At 44.4% G+C, this 15861-nt stretch overlaps 1 protein-coding gene and 1 long non-coding RNA gene across 3 annotated transcripts; one reads left to right on the top strand and one right to left on the bottom strand.

The window, feature by feature from the left end:
• LOC142765576 (uncharacterized) lies at nucleotides 1-1503 on the top strand. Its single transcript, XM_075866782.1, has 4 exons — nucleotides 1-253; nucleotides 313-412; nucleotides 777-931; nucleotides 1369-1503. Exons 1-3 carry the CDS (start codon nucleotides 57-59, stop codon nucleotides 876-878), a joined length of 399 nt encoding a protein of 132 aa, XP_075722897.1. The 5' UTR covers nucleotides 1-56; the 3' UTR covers nucleotides 879-931; nucleotides 1369-1503.
• On the bottom strand, nucleotides 866-3476 carry LOC142765577 (uncharacterized). Of its 2 annotated transcripts, XR_012884321.1 has the most exons (3): nucleotides 3377-3476; nucleotides 2916-3318; nucleotides 866-1485 (listed from the first exon to the last, which is right to left on the bottom strand). It is a non-coding gene; the product is annotated as an uncharacterized LOC142765577 (long non-coding RNA). The 2 variants fall into 2 exon arrangements; XR_012884320.1 differs by having other exon boundaries at nucleotides 2916-3470.
• Between the last annotated feature and the right edge of the window lie 12385 nt (nucleotides 3477-15861).

Below are 15861 nucleotides of genomic sequence, written 5' to 3'. Positions count from 1 at the left end.
GCAGCAGCGGCTCATCGGCGTTATCCGAGGCTCAGCGCGCGCTGGTGCTCGCCTTTATGGACGAACATCCCCAGCTCGTGGCGAATGCCATCGAGCTGCGGCACGGCGTCACCATCACCGACCGGCGGCGGCTGTGGCAAGAGCTCAGCGACGCGCTGAACCATGAAGTGCCTGCGCAGGAATGGCAGGCTTGGTGGCGCAGGCCGGTGCACGAGGCCCGCCGTGACACCGCCGCCATCAGAGACGCACAAACGTGAGTGACCGTCGAATGGCACGGGCAATTTGTTCTGTGACATTAGTGCATATTTCCAGGGGCACTGTAGGGGGTTGGCTGCCTGGCTTCCGCGACCGAGTTCTACAGTTGACTGGAATGACACGCTTCAGTGGCGTTTTTGGTCTCACCTATCAACAGGTAAGCACTCTGCCGCCGCAGTATCACGGGTTCCTGAGCGGTACCATGACAGAGTTTGATATCTGAAGGGGTGCCTTTAGCAGAACCTTGTTAAACGGGAATAAAGCACACGAGAAAGTAATCGAAAGTGGGTAGGTTTAACTAAAATATCAGTTTGTAGCCCTTGCTGTACAAGGGGTATTAATTTATCATAAAACACGCAATGACTGCGGGCAAGTGCATGCACTAAAATTGTAATACATGACATCAATGACCACTGAATAGCTGCAGAACATTTTCGCAGATGCTTAGTACTTAAAGTTGCAAAATAGCCAGAGTAACGAATATCCACTTTCTGAAAGATCATGCTTACTACACTTTCCAGCAGGCGAATCTTCCCACTGCTGCAGTGGAAATGGATGTGGAGGCCACTGAAGCGGCTGTAGATGGCAGTGACACAGTAACACGCAAGCATCTGAGAACTTAGTGCTTTATTGAGTGCAGGACTGGAACCTTGAGCAGGGCGACAAGGTGCTCAAGGTGAGTAGACCCTTTGTTTACATTTTACATAAGGGGCATAAGCATTCTCCATGTTCTATTATGATGACTGAAACCAACTCGGGTTGTAAACAAGAACCATGCATTGTATTGAGGGCATGGTATCGGGTATCTGCAATGATAAACTGCCGGGCAAAAGGTTGGTTAGCCCTGGGGCTCTTTCATGGTGAGAGATGCATTTGAGGACATTAATAAAGAGCAGTTTCAACAAATGTTTGTAGGTCCGCACGAGGAGGGCATAGCTTGTACACAAAGCTTCCCACTTTCAAAGGATGCCATCAGGCCAGTTGATCTTCAAGTGAGGGGAAGTTGTTGTGTCCGTTGCAATTCTTGGCAGCAGGAGCAGCTTCCAGCCACGAGATGGTTAAGGGTTTACCGGCAGCTCACTTAAACATTTACACCATGACGATTCATCGCAGGTGCTGTGGGAGATGAAAAATCAACCACCCGCATCGCTTCTGCAGCACGGCGTGTGGCAGCGGCACAGGAGAAGGCGGCAGCGGTGCAGGAGGGCACTGGCCATGGCTGAGGGCTTTCTGCGAGAAAGGGATACGTGGTTTAGTTTAATTTTTCGTCATGTGTTCAATGTTTTTTCTTGTCATCATTCATTATAGATTTGTCGGTTTCAATGTGTTTAGGTGCTGCTGTTCATGTTCAATTTTATACGCTTCGGGAGACATACACATATTTTTGTTTGTTTTTCGCCATGTTTTCAACTTTTTATCATTCATAATTGGTTTAGTGTTTTTTATATGTTTACGTGTTGCTGTTCATGTTCTATTTTATTCGTTTTTTGTTTGCATTTAGTACATATTACTAGATTTAGGTTAGCATTTACTTTGTATAAGGAGTGCAGCATTTTTTATGTTCGATATATGCATTTCATAATGTATGTTCGAGCTGTTCTAGTGGCAGTGTTTTTTACCCACATTTCAAAGGTGTCTAGTCATTCACACGGAGACCACGAGTGTATAGTTGACATTTTCTGTTAATGTTTCTTTGATATTTGTATTGTCCCACTGTGTTTTCTAGCTCACTGTGATTTTTATTCAGCATTACCACATAGTGTAGTAATGTGATATCTTTTTGCATCACACTGGTTTGCAGTTCACTGTGATATTTTCATTTCAGCACAATGAGGCTAAGATGCAACAACTACATTCCGAATCTTGTTTGGGAGCGCTAAGCTAGTAAGTGGTCATCTCGCAGAGTTTCACAAAGGAAAATGGTCATCACAGCAACATGCCAGTGATTGATTTCATCTAGTTTTCATTGTAAACGACTATATGCGGGAATAAATTTCGAACGTGGTATGGTTTGGGAGCCGCGAGATAACTGAGCGAATTATTCATGCTGTATGTTATCAAAACAACTCGCCTGTTGTTTGCCATCTTGATTTGCATGTTTTTTAGCATTGCAGCATGACTGCAGTCGTGCATTCAAATTAAATGTTATTTTAACATTCACACAATGTTTAGGACAATGAGCAAAAAAACAGCACAACTTGACAAGCACAATTGCTTGTCAAGCCTGGCGTGCACAATTGAATGCTTGTAGTCAGTCACTATGACAAGATATGGACTTATGTATCATGTGTTCATACAACATGTTACTAATAGAATCTCGATTTTTATGCGTTCTGGTGAAAAGAATTTTGAGACGTTGCTGCATTGTTCGCACAATTTTGTGATAGCAACATTCAGCACAGAGTGCCGCTCATATATGCTTGCTCCAATCTAGTCTGTTGTGACTGTGATCGCTAATATGAAAAAGGGTGTTTCTGTTGCATATTTCATGTGCCATTTAAAGAAAATGCAGCATTTTGACATTGCCACCTTGCTTCATATTGAAGCACAAGTAAGTACTTTGTGTATTCAAATGTGGCAAACACAGCCCTTTCATGTCTAGATGCACTAGAATTAGTGTAAATAAATTATGTGTGGGATATGAAAACATGAAAACTCACCGTTCCTGTGTACTTCAAAAAAGGTCCAAGACAGCGCTGCTGCCGTCTCTGAGCAGCACGTTGCGTGGTGTGAGCATATGGCTCCCCCTTGGCTCTCCATCGTCATCCTCAGCTGGTGGCATGTCCACGACATACTCATCCAAGGTCCAGTCGCCTGCATGCAACGCAATGTTGTGGAGAGCAAAGCAAGCATAGATGATTTGCGCTGCCCGATCGGGGTTGTAGAGCATCGTTCGAAAGTGCTGCAAGCAGCGGAACTTGCTTTTCAACACGGCGATACACCTTTACACAACATTGTGCATGGATGCGTGCTCCTTGTTGTATCGGCCTTCGGAAGTGTTGCACGGTTGACTGCCAAGGACTGGAATTAGGAGCCATGGCTTGAGGGGATAGCCTGCGTCTCCTGCAATGTAAGCATAAAAGCTGAGTGCTCTGCCCAGATAGTACACATTAATACTTACCAAGCAGATATTCGCAAGGCTGTAGATGTGCAGCTAGGCGTGCACGCAGTGGGTTGTGTTCCCACACCCAGGAGTCGTGGCACGAATCTGGGAATCATGGGTTTATGACAATTATGCGCAGCCACGCTTTGCACATCTGCGATGAGGAGCGATATAAAATAGTACTGCATTTATACTCAGAATAAATCCCTTTTTTCTACGCATATGCAGGAAACAATGCGTACTAGTACAGTCATTGGTACAAGGAGCTTTACTTAGAAGGAAACACAGGGTGTAGCACACTGAGGAGGGGGGAGGGTGGGAGCAACGACCCCACCTCTGCTGTACACATGGCTTCGACTTTCACTGAATGATCGATAAGTGAAAAGCTACGCGTTGCTCTTGGGAAAGAACACTCGTAAATACCAAAGCCAGCTCGTCCAATTGAGATAATGGAGCACGTCATCTACACGCAAATCATGCAGTTTCTTGACAGGCACAACTTTTTTCACGCATCTCAACATGGATTCCGGAAGGGCCTCTCATGCGAAACGCAACTTGCCATGTTCATCCACGACTTGCACATCAACCTCGATACTAACAAACAGGTAGATGCCATTTTTCTTGATTACGCAAAAGCTTTTGATAAGTTACCCCACCAACGGCTGTTACTTAAGCTCTCTCAGTTGAATCTACATCCCGATATTTTCCATTGGATTAAGGAATTTCTTGCTAGCCGATCACAGTCAGTACATATCAATAATTCCATTTCCGCCCCCCTCCCTGTAACATCTGGCGTTCCACAGGGCAGCGTCTTAGGCCCTCTGCTGTTTCTTATTTATATAAATGACCTCCCTCTACATGTTTCCTCTCAAATCCGAATGTTCGCAGATGATTGTGTCATCTACCGTACAATCACTAACAATGCTGACCACGCTATTCTGCAAGAAGATCTCAACAATATTCAGGATTGGTGCAACGAATGGCTGATGACCCTCAACCCCAACAAATGCAAGGTAGTATGTTTCACTCGCCGTCTTCAGCCATTATACACACCTTACACTATTGCTAACACTTCATTAGAAACAGTGGATACATTCAAGTACCTTGGTGTCACACTCTCACATGACTTAAACTGGTCGCCTCATATAGCATGCATTACCGCCTCGGCCAACCAAACCCTGGGATTTCTAAAACGCCACCTGCGTCATGCACCACGCCACGTAAAACTTCTAGCATATAAGTCACTCGTACTCCTGAAACTAGAATACGCTTCTCCCATATGGTCACCTCATCAAGCATGTCTTATCAATACTCTAGAAGCCATTCAGAATCGCGCAGTAAGGTTTATTCAATCGTCATATTCCTATAACATCAGCATATCATTACTAAAAACTCAGTCTGGTTTAAACACGCTATCATACCGGCGCCGCATTGATTCATTAATCCTTTTTCACAAGTTTTTCTACAGCTCGCTTCATCATGCCCCATATATTTTGGCCCCGCCACCGCGCACATCGCTGCGCACAGGGCACCACTTGCAAGTTTCTCGTCCACGCAGCCGCACTACAACATTTTCTGCATCTTTCTTTTGTCGATCATCAGTTGACTGGAACGGCCTGCCCCGCCATATCGTCGAAACCACCTGCTCATCATCATTTTCGGTAAAACTAAAATCTGCTGTTTTTCAATAAATGTATGTAGCCACTATTTTGTAAAAAAAATGTGTGTTAACCCCACCCCTTATGTAATACCTCCAGTGCGAGGTCTTTAAGGAAAATAAAGTGAAGTGAAGATTGTAAGCACTTTCGTGTTGGAAATACTTCCCTGTCGTGTATATACTTCTGCTACGTCTGCTGCCCATATTACCGATTACCTCTAAAATGCACAATTCAATTGCGTATGCATGCCAGTGCAAAAACGGCAACTGGCTCACGCACAAAACACTTGCCACTTATTATTACCGAGGCCTTGCGAGCCACCATCTAGCTCGCACCCAATTCCCTGCAGGTTCTTTTTCATTCGTTGCATTATTACTTTTTCCAGCTTTGGCGTCACAACTGAACAATTGCTCCGAAGGGCGAGTAATAAACGATCCTAACAGTACTTACGATCATGACGTTCAGGACATAATAGCCCCTTCTGGACATGAAGCTCGCCGTGTCGGCCAGTCTGAATCCCTCTGGCTTGCGAATGGTGACCAACGTGCCATCGGCACACGCCAGCACCCCTGGGATGCAACCGCGTAGCACAAACTCCACCTTTGCCTCATCCTTAGCAGCTGTTGTCAGTAGGAAGTCCGCCACCCTTTTTCTAGCAGCCACGGTAATGATCGCCTCCGTCACCTCGTGGATGGTGTTGCTCACCGCCGGCTGAGACATGCCGATGTGTTCCTCGCGACCAATGCTCTTCTGGAAGCTACCGGTGGCGAAAAATCGCAGCGCGCACAACACCTTTCTCTCTGTGGAAAGGCCACTGGCTCGCTGGCATCCGATGATAGGGTCAAGTTCGTCGCACAAGCTACGCACTGTTCGTTTGGACAGACGAAAACATTGCCGGAACTCTTCTTCGCTGAACTCTTCAAATGCATCTTTTACCTCGCGTCGTCGCCTCTGCTCGGTTAAAGCTACCGCACAGGCAAGGCGAAGTACCGCGTCAGTGGGAAACGCCATTTTGTCTAAGTGCCCCGGTGCCAAAAAGTCGCGCATTTTTTCCATTTCAATCCAATCCAGGCCACCTTGCAGCCATTTCAATCCATCCGGTTGCTTTCGGACAGTCTCTCCGACCGTTCCATCGCCTTTCTCCGAAAACCGAAAAAAAAAGAGCCACGTGACACCCCAGTCCACGTCACTCATAACGTCACAGCATTCGTCACAGCTTGTATGGGCCAATCGCGTGCGACTCAATGGAAGAGACCGCCTTTGTCCGGATTTGGAACTTTTACATAATTGCGCCACAGATGAACGCAAATAAGCGTCTAAGTTGTTACTTCGCTGTGTCTGAAGAGCGCCCTTTTCACAAACAGAGGCTATGGAAAGATAGCAGTGACCTTTGTGTGCCTCGTAACTACAACAGAATCGTTCAATGCAAACCCAACGCCAGCCAAGAGTGTGATCCGCCCCACCGGGAGATAAGGGCGCGCAAGAGAACGTCCACTCCCCTCCTCTCCATGGGCCAAAGCACGCATGAGAGATGAGAGCCGCCGCGTGCTCATTGCGCCATCTTGCTGTAATGCTGAAAACATGATAGTCCTCCCCCCTCCGAGATGCCCACCAACAGCGGTGAGTGGTTGATATAAATAGATTGTCGTTTAAACGTTGAAAGAGGTACTACTTCGTGGCCCAGTGGTTTACGTCTCGCATTCACGACGTGGAGGTCTCACGTTCGATTCCGCGTGCTGGAGTCTTTTAAATGCGAAGCATTTCTTAGCGAACTTCGGCGACTTTGAGCGTATCTATCCAGCCACCTACTACTTTTAGCCCTCCTGGCCGTTTCGATAATGGTATCAATGCCTAACTTGGTATGGCTTAACATCACCGTATTAAGATCATATACAATCATATATCAGTCATATATCAGTCATGTAACAACATGACTACATGCTACGCCCATGATGCGCTCGTGGCCGTTTCGTTAGCTTCACATGTACCTAACTCTCTATTACGTGACGCGAACAGACGATGTAGGTAAATGACACACCCAAACATGATAATCACGACAACGTGTCATGTAAAAACATGACTACATGTCACACTGATGATGCGCTCGCTGCCATTTCGCTAGCTTCGCATATGATAAATTTGGTATTACGTGACGCCAATGGATGACGAAGGTATTTGACTGGTGCAAACATGATAATGATGGGATGCGTGTTATGTAAGAACATGACTACATGCCACAGTCAAGGCGTCAATACATTTCAGCGTGATAGTGTGCGCGTGCTCACCGGCGTTCATTTCGTCACGTCACGCCAGCGTTGCCATGCCAGCTGCCAGTCCTGCCACATACTCGCAGGCACGCGCTCGGCTGTGTTGCTTTGACGCATGAGCGTTTCAACGCGTCCAGCGTCCCTCCGTCGAAAAGACGGAGACGCAGTGTTGTCTGCGTAACGCACCGGCGCGAAAAAGCCGTTTCACATGACACAAAAAGTAGCGATTTTCTGTGCGCAAATTCACTGGCAGTGAAAAAAAGGCCAGTTCGCTCCCGCCGCCGTGGTCCGCGGCGAGCTTCCAACATGTTGGAAATTTTCGCTCTGATCGCAGCGGCGGGAGCGATTTTTGGTCGGGACCCGTCGAAGGCCTGCGCCGGCCAAGCCGTTGAAATAGCGTCGACGTGTTTGTTTTAGTAATGGCCGATGTAGTGTATTTTAAAATTTTTTAGATTGAAAACTTGTTCTTAAATGACGAACACAAGTGCTATTCGTTACCGTTCATGAAAACTTGATTATATTATAACGCACATAGTGTTATATCAAATATGAAAAATTCTAGTGTCTGCCACAACGAATGGCGACAAGAAACGTTTCTCGCCGGTTTATTTGAAAAGCGAAATTCGCGGTCCATGTGAAACAAAACCGCCATTAGTGGCCGTTGCGAACAGAGCGATTGGAGCGAACCGGGAACGATTTTTTTGCTGCAGTCTCGGCATGTGAAACAGCCTAAACTCAGCATGTCACCTTTCGTGCCAGTTGCCGTCAGGCCGCGCCGACGGATGCTGGTCGCGTCTTGCTAAGGTAGCGTCACTGTGCCTAGCGTGCGCGCGCGTCAATGCTACATTGCAGTATATTGGGCCCTTCATCATGCTTTCGCGGCCGTTTTGCTAGCTCCGCACATACCAAATTTGGTGTTACGTGATGTCAATGGATGACTAACTATATGACTGGTGCAAAACAGGATAATCTTGACACGCTTGTCATGCAAGAACGTAACAACATATAACGCTCATAGTATGCTCACAGCCGTTTCGCTAGCTTCACGTACACTAAATTCAGAAAAAGATTTCACACGCATAATTGCTCGTTGTTCAAAGCATACTGTCCATTACACGTAATGCAGGCATATGTGAAGGCTTCACTGACACATGCCACTTTTAAGTTTATCGATTTCATTAGAGCAACACAAAACTTATACTTTTCTAGTAATAGCATGAAATGAAAACTATCCACTAAGTGGTTCAAAGTGCTCTCTAGGGACCCGATATCGCTATCGTGTTAAACATTTAAAAGCGAAGCTAAAGGATCCCCGATTTCTTTTTCTTGCTTCCTCTTTCTTCTCCTAACTATAGTGTATTCAGTAGACGTTAAAGAGTAGCGAGTGAATGTGCGGTGGTAGTTCATTTGAGCTGAACCTTGGATAGTCTAAAGAAGATGTAGATTCTTAAAACCCCTACTATATAGTTAGGTACGAAGGATTTCTCGACTGAAGTGCACCGACGTTGAAGCTCTTGAGATGGCTAATCCTAACGACGAGCTTTTTATAGGGTAACTGAGCTACAAGTACGTTGGTGTTATCTTAAGACTTGTTGACCACCATACACACGTGTGTGCAGCTGCTACGAGAGGTATTTATGTAAGTTCATCTATACTGCAAAGGCTCTCTATGGCCGCTTCACTTGGGCGTTGTTCCCGCGTACCGCTGCTATAGGTTTAGGTAGCGAACTTTATAGATGTCCTGAAGAAGTTATCCCCCCGTTTTCGTTGAAGAGAAACTTATGTAAAAAAATCAACCTGAATCTGATATACTGTACACTGAGAACCCCGATGTTGTTAGTTTCATCATCGCATGCTAACTCATGGTGGACAAAATTAAAGTCAGTTTCACTATCGTATATGGTAACTAATGAAGGACAAAAAGTCAAAGTTTCATTTTTATATCATCGCGCCGAAATCTGCACGTGTGACGTTAATAACTTTTGAAGGCTTTCCTCGTATCTTGGTGAGCCTATTGAAATCTCCTGAAACATATAACATGTGTATGGCCTCCTCGCAGTACAACGTACTTAATATTTAGCCATTAGGAAACACGCACGACCTTGTAGACGCCATCGAAATATCTGAAGTCATTACGTTTGGTACAGGAATGTCAAGGTGGCGTCCCCATACGCATTTTTTTCGGGCATTTTCTCAGTTACCAAGTGATAAATCCTGACACCAAGTGGCCTACAATAATGACCCCTATGTGATACGGGTAAAGCTTTCTCAAATGGCGACGCTCGCTGAAATGTTGTGCAAGCCGCAACCCCTGTCTTCCCGCTCTTGCTTCTCCGACCCAACCCGTACTAAATTTTGTGTGTGCTGCGCACACAAGTTTTGGTAATTTTGAGAACGCTGGCGTAAACTATACTAACGAGGCGTTCCTCTGGATTTATTTTCACTTGCTGAAGTTCTTAACACGCACGCAAAGCATAGTACACCAGCAACTCGCCAGCTTAAAACGCCGCCATCAGAGCCCTCACCCAACCCCCACTGTGGAGATTACAATCCATGATTTACACGGCACCTACGAACCACTTAAACCAAGTACAACTTTGGATCGAATCCCGGCTGCGGCGGCTGCATTTTCCCATGGAAGCGAAAATGATGTAGGCCCTTGTGCTCGGATTTGTGTGCACGGTGAAGAACACCAGGTAGTCGAACTTTCAGGAGTCCTCAACTACGACATCTCTCATAATCATATGGTGGTTTTGGGACGTTAAGCCCCACGTACCAATCAATGAACTAAGTACAAGAAGTGGAGAAGGTATGCAACATATGTGCAGTGCATGACTAAATGAAGCGTTCATCTCAAGTTCGCGAGTTTCTCACATCACGATGCGCGTGTTTTACGGCCCAGCGCGCCCGCCATGCGTGCGGAAGAACATCAGGTGCGAAGAACCTCGACAACTAAGCCCAACGTTCCGCGTTCAAAGTGTCGCATAAGTGATTTTTTTTTTTTGCATGCCCTGCAGTCGATTTTTTTTTTCTCGTACGAGATACACCACTGCCGTCAATGTGAGGCCATCAACGCGTTCGCGAAGCTGTCTGTGTTGTCACACAGATGCCGCGTCGCGTATTCGCTATGGTGCACAAATAGCCATGCAGAGTGAGATGAGTAAGCAACTGGTAAGCATAAAGTCATTTATCTTTCACTCATAGCACTGGGTAAAAAGCCACAGGTGGGTGAAAGAAGCGTGAGATTTTGGAAGTCCTCCAAGTATACATATGCGTGGGTTATCCGAACGCAGAAACATTACTGTAGCACCTTCGCTTGAAAAAAGTGAAACAAGGAACTATTTCTGCACGACAAGTCGTTTCACGGGTTTTCCACGCGGTATGGTGGAAGAATGAGGAGGAAGAGGAACGAAGAAACTTTATTATTACTGAAAAAAAAACAGCAAACTTAGGCGGCCGAGCTTATAGGCCTCCCATGAGGGGACGTCAAGGGCTTGCCTCGACACTGCCCGAGATGACAGATGGTATTTTATTTTGTGATTATAAAAGATGGATACCGTGAGTGGAACACCTTGTCGGGGCAGCTCAGTGCATGCCTGAACAAAAAAATAGTTGGCGCGAACAGTGTAGATAGATAGATAGATAGATAGATAGATAGATAGATAGATAGATAGATAGATAGATAGATAGATAGATAGATAGATAGATAGATAGATAGATAGATAGATAGATAGATAGATAGATAGATAGATAGATAGATAGATAGATAGATTGATAGATAGATAAATAGATAGATAGATAGATAGATAGATAGATAGATAGATAGATAGATAGATAGATAGATAGATAGATAGATAGATAGATAGATAGATAGATAGATAGATAGATAGATAGATAGATAGATAGATAGATAGATAGATAGATAGATAGATAGATAGATAGATAGATAGATAGATAGATAGATAGATAGATAGATAGATAGATAGATAGATAGATAGATAGATAGATAGATGACTATTGTCCAACTTTTAGAATATCAGATACTACGCGTCCCAAAACCACCTTATTGTCAATATAGACGTCGTAGTGAACGGCTTCTGTAATTTCGATCACCTCATGTTCTTTGACATGCACCGACATCGCATAGTGCATGGCTCTCGTAGCATTGGCGTCAAACGAAATGCGCCCGTGGCAGCCAGGATCAAATTCATGACCTCCGCTCAAGTACCATAATATAATCTACCGTTTTAGTAGGTGATTGAGGCATGCTACTTTGTAGACGATGGCTGGCTCTTTGTATCTCGTGTGTCTTCTTGTCACCTTTCCTTGCGGCCTTATAGTACGGCCGTTGACATACCGGGTCTCGGCGGAATCTTCTGCCAGTCGGATAACCATGACTTGTTGTTCATAATCCGGGCTAAACAGCAGGGTTTTCCCACTGCTCGTTGTAATCGGTTACTAGGACTTCAAGACTCAACGATCTGGCGTTCCCACAGGGTAAGAGACAGGTTCGCTTTCGGTTTGTTTCACTTTCAGCGAGTATCTATGTAATGTTCTGAATAATATGACACACGACAAGGCATCAGAAACTGATGTGTTTGCAACCGTCCCGGTTATCATTGGGTGGACTTGTACAACAGCCACACCTCATGCTCAAAGTAGTGATGTCATTCATTAGTGTTTATTAAAAAATTTCGTGCGACTTTGAGCGTATCTATCTATCTATCTATCTATCTATCTATCTATCTATCTATCTATCTATCTATCTATCTATCTATCTATCTATCTATCTATCTATCTATCTATCTATCTATCTATCTATCTATCTATCTACCCGCCTACGACTTTCAGCTCTCCTGGCCGTTTCATTAATGGTATCGATACCGAATTTCGTATGATATAACATGACTGTATGACAAGCATAATTGACTGGTCATAACTTGATGATCATGGCATGTGTGTCAGGAATGTCATGATTTACATTCCATGGTCTTGCTGCTCTTGCGGTGGTTTCCTTCACATGGCATGTTGAAAAACTGGTATGGTATGACATGACTGCATGGCGAGCACAAGTGACAGACCCTAACGTAGAAATCATGGCATACATGTTATGTAAGTCATGAGTCATGACTACACGTCACGATCAAAATGCACTCGTTGCCGTTTCACTACTTTCACGTGATTGATTGATGGGAGGGGTTTAACGTCCGAAAACCACCATATGATTACGAGAGACGCTTTAGTAGAGGGTTCCGGAAATTTCGACCAGCTGGGGTTCTTTAACGTGCACCCAAATCTGAGCACATGGGCCTACAACATTTCCGCCTTCATCAGAAATGCAGCCGCTGCAGCTGGGATTTGATCCCACGACCTGCGGGTCAGCAGCCGAGTGCCTCAGCCACTAGACCACCACGGCGGGGCTAGCTTCACATGTACCAAATGTCATATTACAGGACGTGAACGGATGACGAAGGTAGGCTACTGGTGCAAACATGATAATCATCAGATGCGTGTCATGTAACAACATGACTACATGCTATACGCTCATGATGCGCTCGCGGTCGTTTCGCTAGCTTCACATTTGCCAACTATAGAATGACGTCACGTCAATACGTTCGCATTCTAATTATGGATTCCTGTCGTAAACGGAAAATGAGTGGCACTCTAGAATTAACCGCTGAAGACCTAGAGAGTTGATTTGCATCAGCTGAACCAAAAAAATGACAAAAATCATGCAATCGTTGCTGAATCTAACAGAGTTAAAATGTCCGAACAATCCTGCGTGATGAGGCATTTACCTTTCCTGCTCCTGGTCCTGATGGAATCACAATGTCTATGATCCAAATTTTAATCAACTTATATTCTTGCGGGATTCTTACTGTTATAAACTATTCTTTAAATCATGCTTAGATTCCTTATGATTCGAAAACAGCGAAGGTAATTCCGAAACCCAACAAACAGCGATGTGGGTTCGACATAGAAAGCATTACATCTCTATCCTTGATTTCTATTATGTCCAAAATCACAGAGAAAGTTCTGCGTGACAGAATCACTAGTTAGACGGGGCATAAGTCAATACTGAAACTACAGCTAATAATATTTATATCAGTTTGTTCAATTTAGTGTGCACGTCAAACTTGGCCGTGTAAAGCTTGCTTTCAAAAGAAGACAATGTGGTGCGCTTGACTTGACATTGCTAAAACATATGATAGCATTGTACGTTTTCTTTTACTTAACAGGCTACAGATACTAAATTTCGCAGAATATAAGACGGCGTGCTTAGAAGAATTTTTGAAATAAAGACAAGTTCATTTTGTCAAGCATAGATGCTCGTCATCTAAATGCACAGGCGCGGAATTTTCCAAGGAATAGTTCTATCTGCACCAATGAGCTACAAAAAACAGCCTGTCAGAATACTTATGGCTTTGTGTATGCAAATGATACAGCATTATTTGGTGTGAACAGTGATATTTGCACTGTATATGTATACGGCAAAAATTAAATTTTTGCATGAACATATATGCTTGAGAGGTGGCTTCCGCCGATTTCAATAGCAGTAAAAGTAAACAAGAGTGATCTCTTGGTGTTTCAAATATAGAAAGTTTGGTTTCATTCTCTATTGCCTATAAGCAGGAAGCCATTCCGCGAGCAGGCTGTCTCAAGTATTTGTGCCTTTTATAGAATAGAAAACTTAGCTGCAGTGCACATACAGAATACACAGCAGCTAAGAATGAACGGGTTTTGGGCTTATTGCGCAGAATGAGCAACTGCAAGTTTGGCGTACGTAGGGGAACCGTGGTAATGTTGCTGAAGACGTATATGCGCGCCATTTCATAATTATCGTGTGTTGTTCCCGGCTGGACCTGCTTTTAAAACTAAGCAATTGAATATATTTGCGCGAGAAGCTCTGCGCAAGTGTCTGTAGCTCTCTAGGTTTGCAGCAAATAATGTTATTTATCAGGATGCGCGTCTGCCTTGATTGCTCCGTCGATTCCGTTTATTGACAGTACAAAGATTTCTAAAATTGTATAGCTCGCGAGCAAGAAGAGCTCGAAATATTTTTATCAGTGACCCAGACCCTTTCTTCGTCGCTCATTGGCCACGTTTTCACCCACCACATATAATCTACGCGCAAAAGAAACGGCAAGGTGTAAATGCCAACGTCAGATATTTAATTGCAACTAATAACTAAAATCAACTAGGCACTGCAAAATATGATGAGATTTTTTCTGACATATTGAAATTTCAATACCATAACTTTTTTAGAAAACAGGTCAAAATATTTCGGAGTACATGCTCAAGCACATGATATGATAGCTACAGACGTTTTCTTGTATCAAAAAAGGGCAGGCGTAACAATAGTCTCTTAGTCACACGGCTGGTCATTCCCGACATGAAGCTAACCGATGTCACTCCGGTTTTCGAAGCTCAGCTCATGCCTGTCATTGTGGCACTGCGAAAACTTCCGGCGGACAAGAACATGATGGCAACTATAATGAATATACTTTTGGTGTGCCCAGCTCTTACAGCTTCAAGTAACTCGCGTGCCCTCAAGTTGTTATGGTCTTTAGTTTTACCAGCAGAATCAGCTAAAATTAGTGTGCATCTCAGGTCACTGTGGTTTAAAATTATAGAAACGGCCGAGAACCCCAGGTAAACGAAACTTGCGGAGCCCTGAACTTCGCCGTCTCTCATAATAATATGGTGGTGTTGGGACGTTAAACACCAAGAATAATTACATTATACCATTTTAATCTTATCTTCAAAAATATTCGTTATGAATGTGTGCCGAAGGCTAACTATTCTAAATCAGATTAATATGGCCTAAACCAGGTGAATACGGCCATCTGGAATACAAGCTCAATAGCATAATACTTGTACTCCTAATTTATTGCATTTCGTATTACTGCCATTTAATTTATTCATTTTTAAATAGCCCTACGTTCTTGAAACAACCTTTTCAATTTTCAACTACGAATCCATGGCCAATCCTGCAGAGCGGGCACGTTCCATAAGTTTGAAGGGAAACAAACAAGGCATGAGAGACGAAAGGAGGGAGGCGAAGAAAGTGAGGATTCGGAACTGGTCCTTGGACAGTCGATACGTCTTCCAGTTCAACGAACACGCGTATTCGTTCTTTATTGTATCCATCAACAGGAACTGTAGAAAACGGACACATTCTCTACTATAGTGTACGCGGCGTCCCCTCTGGCTCTACGTCCAATCAACGTCCCTCTGGTCCAATCTACGTGCGTTGCGTTCTCTTCTCCTGTGTGCGCGTTCGCTTGCCCACCCACTTCAGTGGTGAGTCGCTGACAAGTCCACTTGCAAGAATGGAGTATTGGTTGCTACGTATGGGGACAAACTTCCACACCTCAACATCCCCCTGAGGCTTGTCGTGTAAACTGGTCCACCAGGCCGTCAAAGTCCCAAATGGCGGTCCTGTACTGAGGGTTCTTCGCCAATACCATTTTGGAATGATGGGTAGTAGATGAATTTTCTCAGTCTTCGTACTTACGGGCGGTAAATCCACACTTGTGGCTTTGTTTAATACTGATTTTGGTCCCGTCTTTTTTCA

Source organism: Rhipicephalus microplus, chromosome 6 (genome assembly GCF_043290135.1).
Source record: "Rhipicephalus microplus isolate Deutch F79 chromosome 6, USDA_Rmic, whole genome shotgun sequence".
In the NCBI taxonomy this organism is placed as follows: Eukaryota; Metazoa; Arthropoda; class Arachnida; order Ixodida; family Ixodidae; genus Rhipicephalus; species Rhipicephalus microplus.
This window is presented reverse-complemented; position numbering and strand designations above follow the sequence as displayed.